At 36.6% G+C, this 16,728-nt stretch overlaps 1 protein-coding gene across 19 annotated transcripts; it reads left to right on the top strand.

The window, feature by feature from the left end:
- The first annotated feature begins 1,132 nt into the window (after positions 1–1,132).
- On the top strand, positions 1,133–16,585 carry LOC116256710 (mediator of RNA polymerase II transcription subunit 28). 19 transcript variants are annotated; one of them, XR_004173172.2, is made up of 8 exons: positions 1,137–1,341; positions 1,444–1,503; positions 1,590–1,638; positions 4,111–4,314; positions 5,666–5,778; positions 10,400–10,558; positions 12,529–12,587; positions 12,747–13,202. XR_004173172.2 is itself a non-coding variant. In XM_031633136.2 (7 exons), the coding sequence occupies exons 5-7, from the start codon at positions 4,140–4,142 to the stop codon at positions 10,532–10,534; spliced, it is 423 nt and encodes a 140-aa protein (XP_031488996.1). In that variant the 5' UTR covers positions 1,136–1,341; positions 1,444–1,503; positions 1,590–1,638; positions 2,168–2,283; positions 4,111–4,139; the 3' UTR covers positions 10,535–12,496. The 19 variants fall into 19 exon arrangements, 18 of the variants coding, with proteins under 18 accessions (XP_031488997.1, XP_031489012.1, XP_031488996.1 ...); XM_031633136.2 differs by lacking the exons at positions 12,529–12,587; positions 12,747–13,202 and adding an exon at positions 2,168–2,283 and having other exon boundaries at positions 1,136–1,341; positions 10,400–12,496; XM_031633135.2 differs by lacking the exons at positions 12,529–12,587; positions 12,747–13,202 and adding an exon at positions 2,164–2,283 and having other exon boundaries at positions 1,136–1,341; positions 10,400–12,496.
- Positions 16,586–16,728: the final 143 nt, after the last annotated feature.

Below are 16,728 nucleotides of genomic sequence, written 5' to 3'. Positions count from 1 at the left end.
GTCATCTCACTCCTCTATTCATGTGTTTGCTTGATCTATTTTCCTTTTTGGTCGCAAGAAGTTGTTGAGAATAGTACTCAAACCTTTTTGTTTTCCTTATTTTCTCTCAATCTTTTACTCTAAAATTACGACCTAAAATTCCAAACCTAAGTCTTCAACGTTGAAATCTTGGACCTAATATCATAGGATTTCATATATTGTATGCTTAACATGGATTTGAATTGTTTCGAACCATCATGGATCATAGCAAATCAGCTGTCTATTGGAAACTATAGAAAATAAACTAGCTTACATTCCAAATTTAAGGGAATGGGATTTCCTTTTGAGGGTGTCATGGTATGAATATTCCTTTTTCAAACCTGTCTTGGAACTTGGTGTAGTCAAAGCGGCAAAACCCATCATGGAACCTCGTTTGCAATCAAAATATAATCTTAGGTGAAGTAGGTTTTGCAAGTTTGAGTTTCACTGCCTATCAACATTACCGGTACCCATTTCAAGAAACAACATGAACAAATGTTAATCACCTAAGGTAGACATATGACGTCTCTTATGAATACTGAAACATGCTTCATTAGCAAAAGTTGTTTGCACATGCATAACAAGAAGAGTTGGACAGGAGAAGATTAAACCATATAGATAAAACAAAAGGCTCAACTCTGCTGCATATATATATTTTGAGTATGTGTGTGTGTGTGTGTGTATATATATATATATATATATATATATATATATATATATATATATATATATATATATAGAGAGAGAGAGAGAGAGAGAGAGAGAGAGAGAGAGAGAGAGAGAGAGAACGCATACTTACCCAAGTAGGAGAAAGAAAAGTGTCCCCAATTGTATCTTAAATCTAAAAGTTCAGCAAGGGGTAGAAGTGCTAATATTTGGTTGGTTCACAATTTTTTAGCTCGCTGGATCTCACATGGAATCCTATCCTGCACTTAAGATATGAGGCTAACAAATGCCCTTTTCAAAACCTTAGACCGTATATCGAAAGCTTTAAGCCATACACCTCGAAGCTAAACGTAAACAATTCATTTAATTGGTTGACAAACCTTAGACTCTAACCCCATGCGATACCAAGACTATGAACTCTTAAACCTCAAAATTATCTCTTCTCTTCTCACAAACAAGTTAAACTAGCTTTGTGCATAGGAATCGCTTTAATTTCGGGCATTTTGGTGAAATTTTTTCGCCCAAGGGAACACGCGAAGGCCTCGTGATCCGGGCCTTTAAGGGCGTCCACGCTCTGTCGCCTTTGTTCCTCTGTTCAACTCATCGCCCTCTTTCTGTGCTCGGACATTCGCCGGCCACTCGCAGCGCCGGTGACAGGTCAAATCTCCCTCTCTACCTCTCTCAATTCTTTCTGTCCTCTCGCTGACTCTCACCCTCGATTTCTTGTGCTGTCGTTTTCTCCTTGCCGGACACCTGCAGCCCGCATGTCCCGGAGGCCACCACATCTCTCACCGCTTCAAGGCACCGCGCATCTCTGAGGTTACTCTTTCTTTCTCTCGTTCTTTCTACGTTTTCTTCTCTACTGACTCATCGACAGCAGCGGCAACCTAAACCCTTTCTTCCAGATCCTCATCGTCATCTTTTGAAGCCCTTGAGCGAACACGGGGCACTACGGTATGAAGTAAACTAGGAAACATTTTTCACATATTTTCTTCATTTCATGGACAATATTTTTGTAATTTTGTACAATTTCTCTCTGAATAGTTGTACATAGAAGACAATACTTTGTTTCCTTGACACACATTCGAAAGTGACAAAGAGAGAACGTTAGCCAGTTAGGTAGCCATCAATGACACGTGAGACTCAACACCCAAATGGTGTCCTACACTAATAATTATTCGACTTGAGTAAGATCTCCGTGTGAGTTGGTTTGGGGGTGAAGTCCAAGTTGGAATATGATCGGATGCCATTTCTTAAATCTTAAATCTGAATTTGATCCTATTTCTTAGTTTCAACTTTCAACTTTTTTTATAGTATCCAAAATTTTTGAAGTAATTTGGACAAATGTTGGTTGGGGTCCGATTGGTTGATGTCTCTGCACAACTCTACGAATAAAGTCTAGGTGTGTCTTACCAACCAGAAAACAAAAATGGATCATATTTTTTATTGTCACTACATTTCAAGATGCTTTTTGCGAAGGTAGAAAAGGGGAAAGGAGAGAAAGAGTTCTTTACTTCTTGCTCTGAACGACGGGCAGCAGACCAATCTCATTTCTAGCTTCTCTGTCTGGGCTGCGGGAGGCAAGTCATCTCTTCACACGTAATCCTTTCATCGTTTTCTCTCTTCTTTTCTCCTTTTCCTATTTCCAGAGATTTAATGTTTAGGTTTAGGTTATAGATTTCACAATGTCTTCTATTCCGTTGGGTTTCTATTTTTTCAGTTTCGGGTGGTTAAGAATACCAAATTGTCACCCCTGCTCTAGGAGGAGAGGAGGAAACAATAACTTCCTTTCACAATTCAAAATCTAACGGTCACTAGGATAAAATTTCAAATTTAAAACTGATAATATAACTTGGAAATGAAGTATAATGGCTAGTTTCTACATGATATGCAATGCATAATCAATAATCGTGGGTCTAATTCCTACGTATTACGCTGGAAACTCGGAGTCTTAACTATAACCGATGCTTAGTTGCTTGCTCAAAAAATTATATCTTTGTCAGCTGAAAAAAAGAAAATACAAAAATGAGTCCTACTGACTTAGTGAGTATCAAACTGTAATATCATAACAATTGAAAGCAAGTACATGACATCAACAATTAAGACATAACACTACCTAAGCAACTTTCAAGCATATCTCTTAGAATTGTTTTAAGCTTAAAACTTAATTGTCTGCTATTGGATTGTAACTTTCTCATATCAATATCTTTACTTAAATTCTCTCTTATCGCCTCAAGAGAGACTTTCTCTCCACTTGAGGTGACACACTTGAACAACATGCTTGTTCGTGGAATCTTGTGAGTAGATGACTATTTTTTTTCTTAAAGAAAAGGTGAGGCACAGGTGGTGCGATAAAACCCTCCCCTCTTTGAATTTTACAAAATTGACCTATATTAAAAGAAAATTCTTCAAAAATACACTTTGGTTTAAAAATTTTCTAATATAGCCTCTTAAGAAAACTTATGGGTGTAACAGTCTGCTTCCCCTTCTCTTCCTCCTGGTACTTCTATGCCCCGCTACAGAATAGAAGTTTTATTGGGTTTTCATGTGAGTCTGTGACTTTTCTTTTTGGGTGGTCTCACAAGTGCTGTTGACTACACTTTTTATTCCCTCTGATTTTGTGTTTGTTCCTTTCTTGTGCGAATTTCTGTTGTTAGGTATTCATGCTTTTGGTCATTTTTAGGCTCTTCAAGCCATAGAGTTGGTTTTATTGCCTTCCTTCCTTCATATTTGCTGATTTCTGTTATTGGGATTGGGTGAGGGAGGCACCTTAGTCGTTGTCCACTTTTAGATCCTGTTTCTGTGTGAAGGGTGCAGATCTCACATCAGGATTTTATTTTATGCTTTCTCTCATTCATTTCTTCTTCTTCTTCACATATTTTAATTTATACGGCCACCAACTATTGGGATCCTTAATTTTGGCCTTTGATGGTCCATTTTCTTTACAGATTTTCTGGATGTTATGTTTTGGGTTGTTGATATCAAGTATCTGGTTTGATCCTTCAGTTGATCTTTCACGTTAATCATTTTAAGAAGTTAATAAAAATGAGGGAGGAAAGCATCTGTCTTTGCTTTTTCTTACTCTAATACGTTGGATGATGCACATTAATGTACATTTATGCAGAGGAGTCATGAAGATCTACAGCATCAAAATGAAGCTCTATGTTGAAAACTGAACGTATAAAAGTTTCCTTTTTATTTTTTATTAGGTAAATCTGCAACCCAAACAAAGAATAAAATAATACTTGTTCAAGAAACCACTATTTCGATCATAGAACTCTATAGACAGCAAGTAAAGAGAGAGAGAGAGCATGAAGTTCCTTGCACATATCTCTTAATTCAAGTACTTCCTTTTTAAAATTTTAAGATAATAGGTTTTTTCTCTACCTCATAGCTTCATTGGTTTGATTTGAAAACATGATTTAGTTATTTGTCATCAAGTGGAGTAGTACCATATGGCGCAACACCACGAGCAACAACTTGAGAAAGATCTACTGGAACATCATCAACATCATTTACCTAAAGATAACATGCTTGATTGTGTTATGGCTATTGAAGCTGCCCTTCTTCCATGTTTACCTGCTAGAGAGCTTCAAGCAATAGACCGCTCAACACATCCATCTCATCAGAGTAAGGTCTTTCTAGTGATTATTCTAGTATTTGGTTTCATGAAAGTTCAATCAAATTTCCTCCAGGCAGATCATTTGAAATGTTGTACTACTTTATGAGACTTTTCTGATGAGTTTTTGTCACACTCAATGTTGTAAAAGAATACTATGACAGTGGATTATGCTGCTTTTGGTATTGCTTCCAACGGCGTGATCTATTTTCTGATATGGTAGAATAGTTTCTAGGCTACCTAACCTTGCATAAAACCTATGCCACATCAGTACAGTTATGGGTACTGGTGTGGAGCATTTTGAAGAAAATTGGATATAGAGTATGGTCATGTATATATATTACATTCAATCCAACTATTGCCATTCAATACAACCATTGCCCTTTCTCTTTTACATTTATATGCAACTATGCCGTTCCAATATTTTCTGTTTTGGTACTTAAATCTTGCATTTTCTGTAACAGAGCCATTCAAGTTCAGCATTTAGTGCTTAGATTCTAGTTCCACAATGCTGAGCCGTGTTTTGGATGTGAAAATTTGGCTGATGTTCATATTTGATTGTCTAGGGGGCTGCTCGGTTGCCCATATGTTCCAATATTCTTGTTTACACGCACACACACACACACACACACACACACACACACACACACACATGTACGGCTGTAACACCCGCACCCAAGTTTTTTGAAAGTGGTCAGTACCCCTACCTATGTGACATGGCAAATCAGCTTTCTGTGAATAATTAGTTCATATTTTCAAGTCAAAAGTTACTGTTGATTTGAACTTTATGATGCCTGAACTTTGCAGCACAAACATATCAATTTTTTTTTTAATCTTAGGTTTCTCAACATGTAGGCTACATCCACATGGTCAAATTTGCAATAAAATACACGTGGTACTGCCATACTGGATGAAATATTTGTGGACTGCAAAAAAATCTTTACCTCTGTGTGTGTGTTTGAGAGAGAGAGAGAGAGAGTCTTCCAAGCACATGACAAATAAATGGTTAAACTCACATTGAATGTTCACTTAGAGATCATGAGAGCATATATTTCAAGAACATGAGAAATGATTAAAATCAAGTTTGCTATTCACGTAAAAAGGAGAAATAAAAGAAGAAGCAATTGAGATGAAAATATCATTCTATACTGACTCTTTGTTGTGAAATTCTTGCTCAACTCAGGTGACCATTTGTGATAATCTAACAGTATAATTGCCATTTGTAAATATTTCAAAATTTGTGTAGTTTTTGCTAATGGCATGATCCTTGTAGATGGAAGGAATTATTGATAAACTAAATATTAATTATTAAACCGTAGTCAAAGGTAATTACATTATTTGGTTCCTTTTGTTGCAAAGCAGTTGATGTAGAAAGGCATGCTAGAGACTTCATGGAAGCGGCAAAAAGGCTTCAGTGCTATTTCAATAAGCTTCAACAGGACAAAAAGCCAACCACAGAAGAGATGCTGACAAAGGTCTATTCGCTGCTTCTGATTCTCACCAGGAGATTTGTTAAGACTGCAAGCAAATTTCTTCAAGTTACATACTCTTTTGCAATGTTACGGAGGGATGGTAGACTAGGTATTATTGGAAGAGAAACATACATGCATAAACACACAAATTGGGTTGCAGGGTTTAGGTTGGGGGAGGGTGGTGTGGTTGTGGAGGCTCATTTTCGAAAAAAAATCAGGAAGGGTTATACCCAGTTTAACTCTAGAGGTGGTCCAAAAAAAGTTGAGTGTGCAATGCCTATTTCAGTCTAACTGTGAACTTAGTTAAGTTTGAGAAAGTTTAATTTTGTACAAAAAGTAATAACAAAATTTCTTTCTAAGACTTGGTATGCTTTGTTAGTTTATTTTTTATCTTAGTCATTGAATCTTTGTTACTATAAATATTCTTTGTTGTGGGACTCTTGTGTTCTTCAAACTTCAGACTTTAAAGTTCAAATTATTTCTGAAATTCATTTATAGTTGTGAAATGTGAACAATTGGACTTCTTAGTTCAATTGGACTACCTATGCTTTATTTATTTATTAGTAATTACTGAAAAGCAACTTTTTTGGTGCTTGGCAATTATGCCCACAGTGTTACTTCATTATACACACATATGCACATGCACAGACACACACATATATATCCATAAAATGCACAAAAAAGTGAAATTATCTTAAGATATTTGCCATTTTTGTACAATCTCAAGTATAAAGAGAACAAAGCCATCATAATTCATAAGACATGTAACATTCGTACTTACATGTGGTCGTATGAAAATAAATTGTAAAATTAGTTTAGTTTTAGGTATCACTTTCAAAAGTTATGAGATTATTAGCTTTGTCATCAAAGGAAAACAATTGCTTGAGAAAGAGGAAGAGAGAGAGACATGTCAATTAAATGTGTGTGAGGGGTGAAAGGAAAGGTTCAATTTTATACCAAAGCACATGTTTGGGAGAGAGAAGGTGTAATTAGTTATACAAGTAATTGGTTACTTGTTTAGTTATAGATTAAATGAGATAATTAGAGACTTGGTTAGTTATATATTAAATGAGAAACTTGCTCCCATTGGATGTAAAGTGGAAGTTTGGTGACTTGAACTAAGTTTCAGTTCACTTTTTTTTGTCTATATGTGTGTATGTCTTGTGTGTATGTGCATGTGTGTGCATGCATCTCCTCAGCCAGTTACCTTGTGCTCGTGTCCACTGTTAGGATATATGTCTTGGGATTTAGTATAAGTAGTTTGATTAAAGTTTTTATTACTTTTGTAATGTTTTGGTGAATTTTGTTTCTGACCTTTGCTTTATAATGCACTGGCATTAGATGCCATTGGGACATTCAACGGCTATATATTTTTTTATTTTTTGTGTAGCCATTGGAAGTCCCAACAGCTCCTTCCTCCTTATTTATAGGACTCAAAGTCTATTATAAGCTCTTTTGGTAAGAGTATTGTTGAAATTAGAAAGTTTATGTTCAAGTTTGGTAGCTTTCCAGTTATTTAAAGAATTAGAGTCTTCTTTTGGCCATTTTATATATGTGTGTCTCTCATATATAAGAAGATCTGCTGACCCCTAATCTCTTAATTAGAGATTAGGGTTAGCTAATGTAATCGGTTTCTCTCTCTCTCTCTCTCTTCCTCCATTGTGTTCAACATGGTATCAGAGTGAACATCTGATTTGCTAGGGCGATGGTGCTCTTGTGAACTCCTCTTCTCTCTACTCTCACGTCTGATCTGTTAGGGCAGCCTCTTCTGCGAGCATATCTGAGCACTTTGGGCAGCCTTTTTTAACCCAACCTAGGGTTTCTTAAAACCCTAAGTCGATGAACTTATGAAGTTGTGTGGTGGAGCAGCACAGTTGAGGTCTTGTTGTGCAGGCAAATTTGAAACCCTAAGTCGATGTAGTCTTGAAGTCATGTGGTTAAGCAGCACAATTGAAGTCGTGCAGTGCAGGCAAGTTTGAATTTTTTTTGTCGTTGAAGTTGTGCAATGAAGCAGCACAGTTGAAGTCTGATGTCACGTTGAAAAGCCTGAAGTTGTAGATGCCATGCCTGCAAATAGTTGGCTATCGTTAAAACTGTGCACAGTTTTTGGTTTTCTTTCTCACGGCTGCTTGAAGAAGTATATGTATACTCCCAAGATGTTGGCATAATCAGATTTTAGACTATCTATATCTGATTTACTGCTGATGTGAATGTTAATGACTAGGAGTAGGAAGAAGTTCTCTGTTATTTCTTGTGGGATGTTGCTGAGCATTGGTGACGTAAGAAAGTGGGACTGCATGTGATATAGTTGATTTCTATTATGCTGATTAGCTCTTTGCATGACTGATTAAGTGCAAATAGAGCTTTTTTTTCTGTGTTCAACCCACTGCACAATTGTTTTTTGTGGTCTCTTTTTGCTAGTATATTGTTTTTATGGCTAAGTACAACAAACCAGATTGTGGCAGTGAATATAAAGTAACTGCCAATCCATTTTCTTGTGGATCGACAGTCAAATTAGATGGACAAAACTATGAATTATGGTCTAGGTCCTTTATGATGTCGGTCACATGCCATCAAAAGAGGCATATAATTGAAAATGATGAACCTATTGTCAAGTTAGGAAAGTACATGACTTGGGAGGAGGATGACAACATGGTTATGTCTTGGATTATGAACAAGTTAACAACGTCCAACCACAAATTTCTTCCACTATTGCTTACTATACTATTGGTAAGATGAGATGGACGCTCTCTTACAACGTGGTACTTGGGAGTTGGTTGATTCTCCTTCAAATTGTGATATTGTTGGCTCCAAATGGGCCTTTACAGTCAATTACCATTCAGATGGATCCACAAAAAGATATAAGACTCGATTAGCGGCCAGGGTTTGAGTGAAAAGGGGAGTCTAGAAAAGTGTGTCGTCTGAAAAAGACAATTTATGGACTCAAACAAAGTTTCCGGGCATGATTCCACAAATTATCTGAAGTTGTTTTACAGTGTGGATTTAAAAGATCTTCTTTGGACCACTCTCTATTCATCAAAAAGACTTCCAAGGGTATAATTGTTATGATAGTATATGTTGATGACATTATCTCAGTAGGTGATTGTGATCAAGAAATTTCAGTTACAAAGACTTTTCTTCAAAAGCACTTTGTCACAAAATATCTTAGTCACTTGCAATATTTTCTTGGGGATTGAGGTTGCTCATAACAAAAAAGGTATAGTTTTTTCTGAGAGGAAATATGAACTTGACCTACTGTAGGCTATAGGGATGTTAGGAGCTAAGCCGACTAATCTTCCTATGAAGCCATGTCTTCATCTTCATGATAATCAATCAGAGTTAGTGGTTTCGTGATTTTCCTGGTCTCTTATTGGCAAACTTCTTTATGTCACTGTGACTAGACCAGACATTAGCTTTGTTGTTGGGAAACTAAGTCAGTTTATGGAAAACTCTACAAAAGTTTACTGGGATGCTGCGTTGATGGTTTTGAAACATCTAAATCATCCACAGACAGAGGCCTCTTTTTTCAAAAAAGGTGAATCTCTAGAAATTGTTGCTTACAATGACGCTAATTATGCAGGGCCTGTTAACGACAGAAAATCCACCTCAGGGTTCTGTATCTTTGTTGGAGGCAGCCTCATATCATGGAGAAAACAAAAAACAAAACTTAGTTTCGAGATCAAATGCAGAATCTAAATGTAGAGCAATTGTTCAAACGACTACTGAGATGACATGGGTTAAATCTGTGGTAACAAATATGAATGTTCATGTTCTTCTTCATATGAAAATGTATTGTGTTAACAAGGCTACCACTTACATTACAAATAATTCAGTATTTCATGAGAGAACAAATCACATAGAGGTGGATTGTCATTAATCATTATGTTCAGGATCTTACACAAGAAGGTGTTGTGTCTACGATTCATGTAGCTTTTGAAAATCATGCAATAGATATGTTTACAAAGGCCCTTCCTATTGGTGATTTTTCTAGATGTTGTAACAAGCTGAGCATGGTTGATATCTATGTTCTAGTTTGAGGGGAGTGTTGAAATTAGAAAGTTTATGTTCAAATTTGGTAGCTTTCTAGCTATTTAAAGGATTAGATTCTTCTTTGGTTATTTTATATATTTGTATGTCTCTCATTTGTAAGAAGATCTGCTGACCCCTAATCTCTCTTTAATTAGCGATTAGGGTTAGCTAATGTTATCGAGATGGTTTTCTTCCCTCTCTCTCTCTTTTTCTCTTCCTCCATCGTGTTCAGCAAGTATTGGAATTCATTCTACTAGAATTTACATTTGTTTCCTCATTTGTGAGAGTGTGGTGTGCAACTGAGTTAGACTCAATTTTGTCAACATTCAGTCATATGCTCTGCTAGTGTTCTGTGAGAGCCATTGTGATCAGAATTTGGGGGCTTTGATTCCGTAATCTTTTCATCCATACCCACATGTTTGTGTATACCCCCACACACACCCATATGACGTAGGTGAAGAGTCAATTATGAGTTGAAAAGGAAGAAACAAGTTTATAACCTAATCTCGTGCAAAGGTTTGACTGCATGTTTGGTAATGCTGATGCTCAAGGTGTTTGATCTTCTCAATTAAATTATGGTTGTATGGTTTGGCAGGAAATTGTGGTGATGGAGAAGGAGCTGAAGGCCAAATCTGAACTGATTAAGAGGTATGAAAAGTTTATTGAAGGTTGGAGAACCGATCTGAAAGCTCAACTTGAGAAACACAAGATGGAACTGGAAAGAGTGTGAGCCTGGTGATCATATATCATAGAGGTAATTGCATCCTTTTCCTATTATGACTATAGGATATTTGCCTCCATGAGAGATATGTGCATTTTATAGAATAAATGAAATAAAATGCCTCAACCATCTGTATTTGCTCTAGCTGCAGATTTCTTTATTCGCACTTCTGTTAGCTCTTCTATTAGATTCGAGAAAGAACAGAATGATACAAGCAAGGCCTAGTTATAGAAGACAGAAAGCTTTGATAGGAAGCTCATCTTAGTCTGGAATTTACCCAAGCATAACCAAGGTATATTAATGCCTCTTATGATTACTGAGACCATCTTTGGTCAGTCTATCTTCTGGGGCACATAATGGACTGCAATTGATAAGCAAAATGTCATCCAGATGTTTACTCTAGAACCACAATCATAAAAACCACATCTTATGATTCTTTCTCCTTCTCCATTGGTGTTTCCTTTTCCTGTTGTGTTACTGAACCGAACATTGAGGAAACTGTTAAAGATTTTTGGCATATTGTTTCTGAACATTCATGCTGGACCAAGTCCAAGTGGGGGATATGGTTATGGTCTATGCAATATTTATAAGAGCTGTCTGTGTACGCTTTTTGGGCTCAATTGTACTTAGCATGGCTTCAGTATAATTACCTAATGTTCCATCCAATAGAATTCGTTTGTAGGCATATGTTGCTATAAGCTAGGTGGCATGAGATATATCATAAATCTGATTCACAAGTTCAAAATTTTCTTAGTGTCTTTTTACTTTCGGTATCAATAGCAAAACTCCAAGAAACTTTGTAATGTTTTTTATTTCCTCAAAGGGTACATCAACATAGTAAAATAAATTCTTGATTATTGAATATTGATGGATTTCTATGCATGCCCGAAAATGATACATTCTTTGTTTCAAGGTGAGATATTGTTTATTTATGTTCCAATTGCAGAGCCAAGAAAAAAAAAAAAACTTCCAAGGGGCTTCACATCTTATATTTTGCAAAATTCAGGGAAGGAATAACCATATTTTTACAAACTCTAAAGTGACTAATGAGATTTTTCCCAAAAATATAACTTGGTTCTTAATCTTGGTTTTCTGGTTGTATCTTATGAGAGAGAGGCCTCTAATGTTCTTTTATAGCACATGAATTGCCTCATAGTAGTTGGATGAAATGTGCCAAGCTTATACAAGATGGAAATGATTCTTGATTTTTTTTTTTAAATTAGAATATGTTACTATGTCTGTTAAGTTCTAGATTAGGAAGAAGAATTTTTATTAATTTTCATGATCAAGAAAGATTGCGTTTTAGGAAAATTATCTTAGACTTAATATGGTCTCTGATCTACATATAAGTTAGACAACGTTGTTGTTGTATTCAGTCCAAATTCAAATTAAATTAGTTCGTTGTTTCACTTCTAATTTATTTATTTTTCTTGTTTACTTAGATAACTCTAATCCATTATACATTTTAGTATAGTGGTACAGGTAATTTTCTTATGTGACTAGTATTAAATTTTATCTCATTCTGCCAAAGGAACATCACGTTGCTTATAATTTCGAAAAAAGTGGCCCATTTTTCATAGTTTTCTTCGCGACAGGTATATTTTTTATAAAAACCATCAAATAAGGGCTTGACAAACATTGAAAGCTAATTCTATCCGACTTCAATTTTGTTCCTATACTAAATGGAAATTGTCAATATTGTGTATCTCTATTTTGAAAATATTGCAGGGACTACAAAATCTTGAAATTCATGTAGATGGAATTTCTAGTTCCTAATCAGATGGTCTTATAGAAGCCAGATGGATTGGCATTACAAATTGTGTTGTATGAGAATGATTGTGGAGTTAATTTTGTAACACCATCTTGTGAAGGGGTAGGATAAGGAATTTTTTGTATCCTGCCCAGAGTTACTTCAGTTCCATTATGGACTTGGTGACTTAATATTTTCACATACAATAATTTGGCTAACTATATTGGGCTTTGTTTTATGTTTCATTTTCTAGGCTTCTTTTATGATGGATGAAGAAGCTTTTTCTTTGTGCCTTGGACAAGCTTATAGCTGGTAGGAACTTGATGTGACATACAACTTAGTTTCTTGAATTATTGTTATTAAATTCTGTTGTGCTTCTAGTAAAAGATTTTGAACTTAACTCTGTGGTTAAATATTTGACTGGCACCCAATATCCCGGCGTAAGCCTGACTTAGTATGCTAACCTCACAGGTTTGGCATGATTAGGTTAGGAACTAGGCCAGGACCTGCTCTCATCGTTACAAGTTGCTCATTAAACATGGAAAGTGGTGATTGACGGCTGCCGTGGAAGTCAATATAACCTTCAACGTAGCAAAAGATGGGACAACAGAAACAAGTAAATAAATATTTTATATGTAATGTATATACACAAGTCCTCACCACTAACACGTTCCTGACCCACGAGTGTCCTTCATTAGAACTGGGACTGCTTTCTTCTATATGCAACATTACCTTTGGCAAATTGGATGTGGTTTTTAGGACAGGTGACAGTTCTTACCGTCGATGCTGATATGAATCAATTTTCTTGAGAACTTTGAAAAGCACGACTGGCGTACTTTGTCGTAGGAACAATGAAATTCTTGTTTGGTTTTAGTGATTTTTTGGTTTTAGTGATTGTGTAATTAGAACAGCTCATATAAAGGCCATCATTAACACAAAAATGCAAACCTGCCAAGGAGTTTCACAGAGAATTTTCTTGTTTTCCATGATCATTAATACATACAAAAAAAGTTAATATTTAACTCATTGTGGGATCCAGAGCGATGGGACTCTTTGTTTACATGTAAAAATTTTTGCTTTCACATGGTGGATATGAGAAATTATTCATCTCCATTTAAATAATTGCAGGATCCAGCGGTGCAAGCTGTAATTGTTCTTCTTGCCTTATCAGAAGACTTTTTAATCTCTCTTTAGGGTACATGTAATAATGGTTTTAAATCATCAAGTTTAAAATTTTAATTCATGTTTTATCGAACACGTTATTTTCAATTTTTGGAATTAAATGTCAGACTATCAAACACAAGTTAAAATCAAAATTCAAGATCATCAAATGCCCCCTATTCATTCTCCCAAAATATAAACTTGATATTGAATTAAAACTTAATTCCAATCTCGCTAGCATTAGGAATTTTACAATAAAATTTAACAAAATTAGAGAAAGAAAGAAGACCGGAAGAAAACAAGCAGTAGCAAATACCCGTTGCTATGCAGTCCACTTCAAGTGTGACGAACTGCACCCTCCTTGTGGTGATGCGATTCACGCACAACTAAAACATATGATGTGCGATGGAAATATCAACATGATTGAGTGTTTCTCAACATTGGCATATGGCTTGACTTGTCAAGCCTATGTAATGGATGCTACAACATGGCTTGACTTGTACTGATGTGAGCAATAAAAAAATGTCAGCAATAAACAAATGTCTATGTAATTAGTGCATAGCATGACTTGTCTTAAACAATTAAATTGTTCTAAATTCTAGTGACATAATAATGTATGTGTCATCACAACAAATAGTAAAGTTCATGTTAAATGTGTCATCACATTAACTTTCATCTATCCGAACATAAAAGCATTTTGTATACAGCGAGATGTCGCTTGGTCCCTCAGTCCAGGTGCCTAGAAGGGCCCGTCTACCACTCCGAGTTGTTGGTGGTTTGACCTTATTGTTGCATCGGCAATTTGAGATATCTCAAGACGGTTCACTACGAGTTGCGTCAGTCTATGTGGATCACTTAGTGAAGATTTATGATGTTGTACTTGTGTATTATGTTCACAAGGTTTTCTGATGCTCATCACTATTAGTGGTCAATTGATTGTTTGTATAATTTTGTAACCCATAATGGATCGTGCTACCCCATTTGTGATAAAAAGCTATAACTCCATGGTGTGGCATGAAACCTGCAGCTCATGGGTGGTAGACCTGAGCTTCATACTGAATCTGTTTTGATATTATCCATTATCGAACCATACTCCACCTATGGCTGGACATTGCATATATAGAGCAATTTGACCATTTTTTCTTTTATCTTTGTAGGTAGCTCTTGATTGATTGAAGGATTTTTAATGGACTTTTTCATTTTTGCAATAAATTGACGTTGTCAATCTAAGCATTGAATCGAGTATGGGGTTCTTGTGGATGTTTTGTTAGTTATGTCTATGTTTGTCTGGCTCTAAGTGAGTCGTTGAAACTGTGGTTCTGACACATTTTGGCTTGTTATGATTTTTTTCTAATGTTTAAATGATCATCTCTATTGTGTTTAAAAAATTGTATCAAAACTTGGGTTGTGATAAATTTGGTATCATCTATACTCCAAACATATGACAAATTTGGTCTAATGTTCATTTCTATTGTTTTAAAGACACTTTGTGGTTGAAAACGTGTTGTTTTACCAAGCTAAAAACAAAAGAGCGTTCTTTTAACCATCCAGAACCCAAAAACCAAGCGTCCTTAATCGAAAAGCCCCGCCCCATGGAACGCAAGGGCCTGAAGACAAAAAGCACCTTTCATGCTCGCGCGCCGCCTGTCTTTCCACCTCTCCGCCACGAGAAACCATCCAGCTCTCTCTCTCTCTCTCTCTCTCTCAGAGATTGCTGTTCGTCTGCTGTTCATCTGCCATGAAGAGCATCCATCTTTTTTTTCTTCTTCTTCCCCTACATCGGTTTCATCGTTTGCTAGTGCGTCTTCTCTCTCCCGCCTGAATGGAGGAGAGAGAGAGAAAGAGAGCGCACGAGATGAGGAGCGCTCAGAGATTGGTGTATCACATCCTCCACGGTGTGAAACCCGTATCATGTACCGGCGGATCTCTGTCTGTTGATCACTGCGAGATCGGCAGCTTGTAGCGGGTCGCATTCTTCTCTTCCCGCACCGGCCCCTTCTTTCTTTCCAAAACCCTATAAGAAGGATCGGCGACCCAGAGGCCCTCCCTGGCCCTCACCCTAGCCGGAGCATTGTCTCTCTCTGTCGCTGAAGCGTCTTTCGTCTCTGGAGATACGGAGGCAAAACACAGTTCCGTAGAACTTTGATGCCCACCGGTTTTCCGTACATTGTGGAATGTGTAGTTGACTTGTTAGGTTGAGTAGCAGAGGAAAGAAAGATCGCGCTATGTGTTGTAACAAAATTTTATTGGTTTTTGCGATTACACATATCATGGTTTTGCATTGATATTTTTATCTATGTCACCTGAGAAGTGCGAGCGAGACGCAGGAAGTTTAATAAAAAATTAGGTGTGAGTGGGCGAAAGCACACACACATATATATATAATTTTGTTTATTTATATTTTGAAAGTTACGTTAAGTCGATATATCAATGAAAATTTGGCCAAAACAGTTTTTCAATATATTCAAAACTCATTTCACGCCGTGTTGTACCGCACTCGCACCGATGTGAGTGCACAACATCATCATAATTGGCGCACCGTGTGACTTAGTTTTTGATGTTGTTGTGTTTGTTTGGTTAGCATGTGACATGCTGTTGTTGTTAGTTCATACATATTTTACTTGTTTTATCATGTAGAGGGAGAACTGAAAAATGTGTTAAAAGATGTCTATCTAATCATTTAAATAAACGGCAGACGAGACTAGTTGAAAATTTCGAACATGTAACTCTGTGTTTTTGTTTGTTCCTACAGCCAAACAGCATCTTAAAGAATTCTGTATCATTGAAAGAACGGAACTTCTTGTTGAATCCCGAGCAGCTCCTCAATGGCGACTCACGAGACGATGGTGGCTTACAGGTTCTTCCTAAAGAACCTCCGTAGAAAATTCCAAGGGTACCTCAAATCAAGCCTCCATGAAACCTACTGTGGATTTCAGCAGTCCGCGAAGCTGAGTCACCGCAGAACTCGTCACCCTTTTGGATGTGGCTCCCAAAATATTAATTATTTCTTTCCTCATTTGGCTCCCAAAATATTAATTATTTCTTTCCTCCTCTTTTGCCTGCTCTATTTGGCCTTCGTTGTGACTATCAATAGTCCGTCATTTTACTGACCGCAATGAAACATATCTTCCTATTGCCGTTGCAATCAATGCAGGGAATGATACAGCTCTAACTTATTGACAAGAAGATGCAATGAAAATGCGCATGGAAGTGCCATCAACCACCAAGCTGAATGTAGGATGTGCAGGAAAGTTTGCACCATGCACTAATGCCAGACGTCTTTCATGAATAT

This window comes from Nymphaea colorata, chromosome 6 (assembly GCF_008831285.2).
Source record: "Nymphaea colorata isolate Beijing-Zhang1983 chromosome 6, ASM883128v2, whole genome shotgun sequence".
NCBI lineage: Eukaryota > Viridiplantae > Streptophyta > Magnoliopsida > Nymphaeales > Nymphaeaceae > Nymphaea > Nymphaea colorata.
The sequence above is the reverse complement of the archived record's forward strand: the minus strand, read 5'-3'. Positions and strand labels throughout refer to the sequence as shown.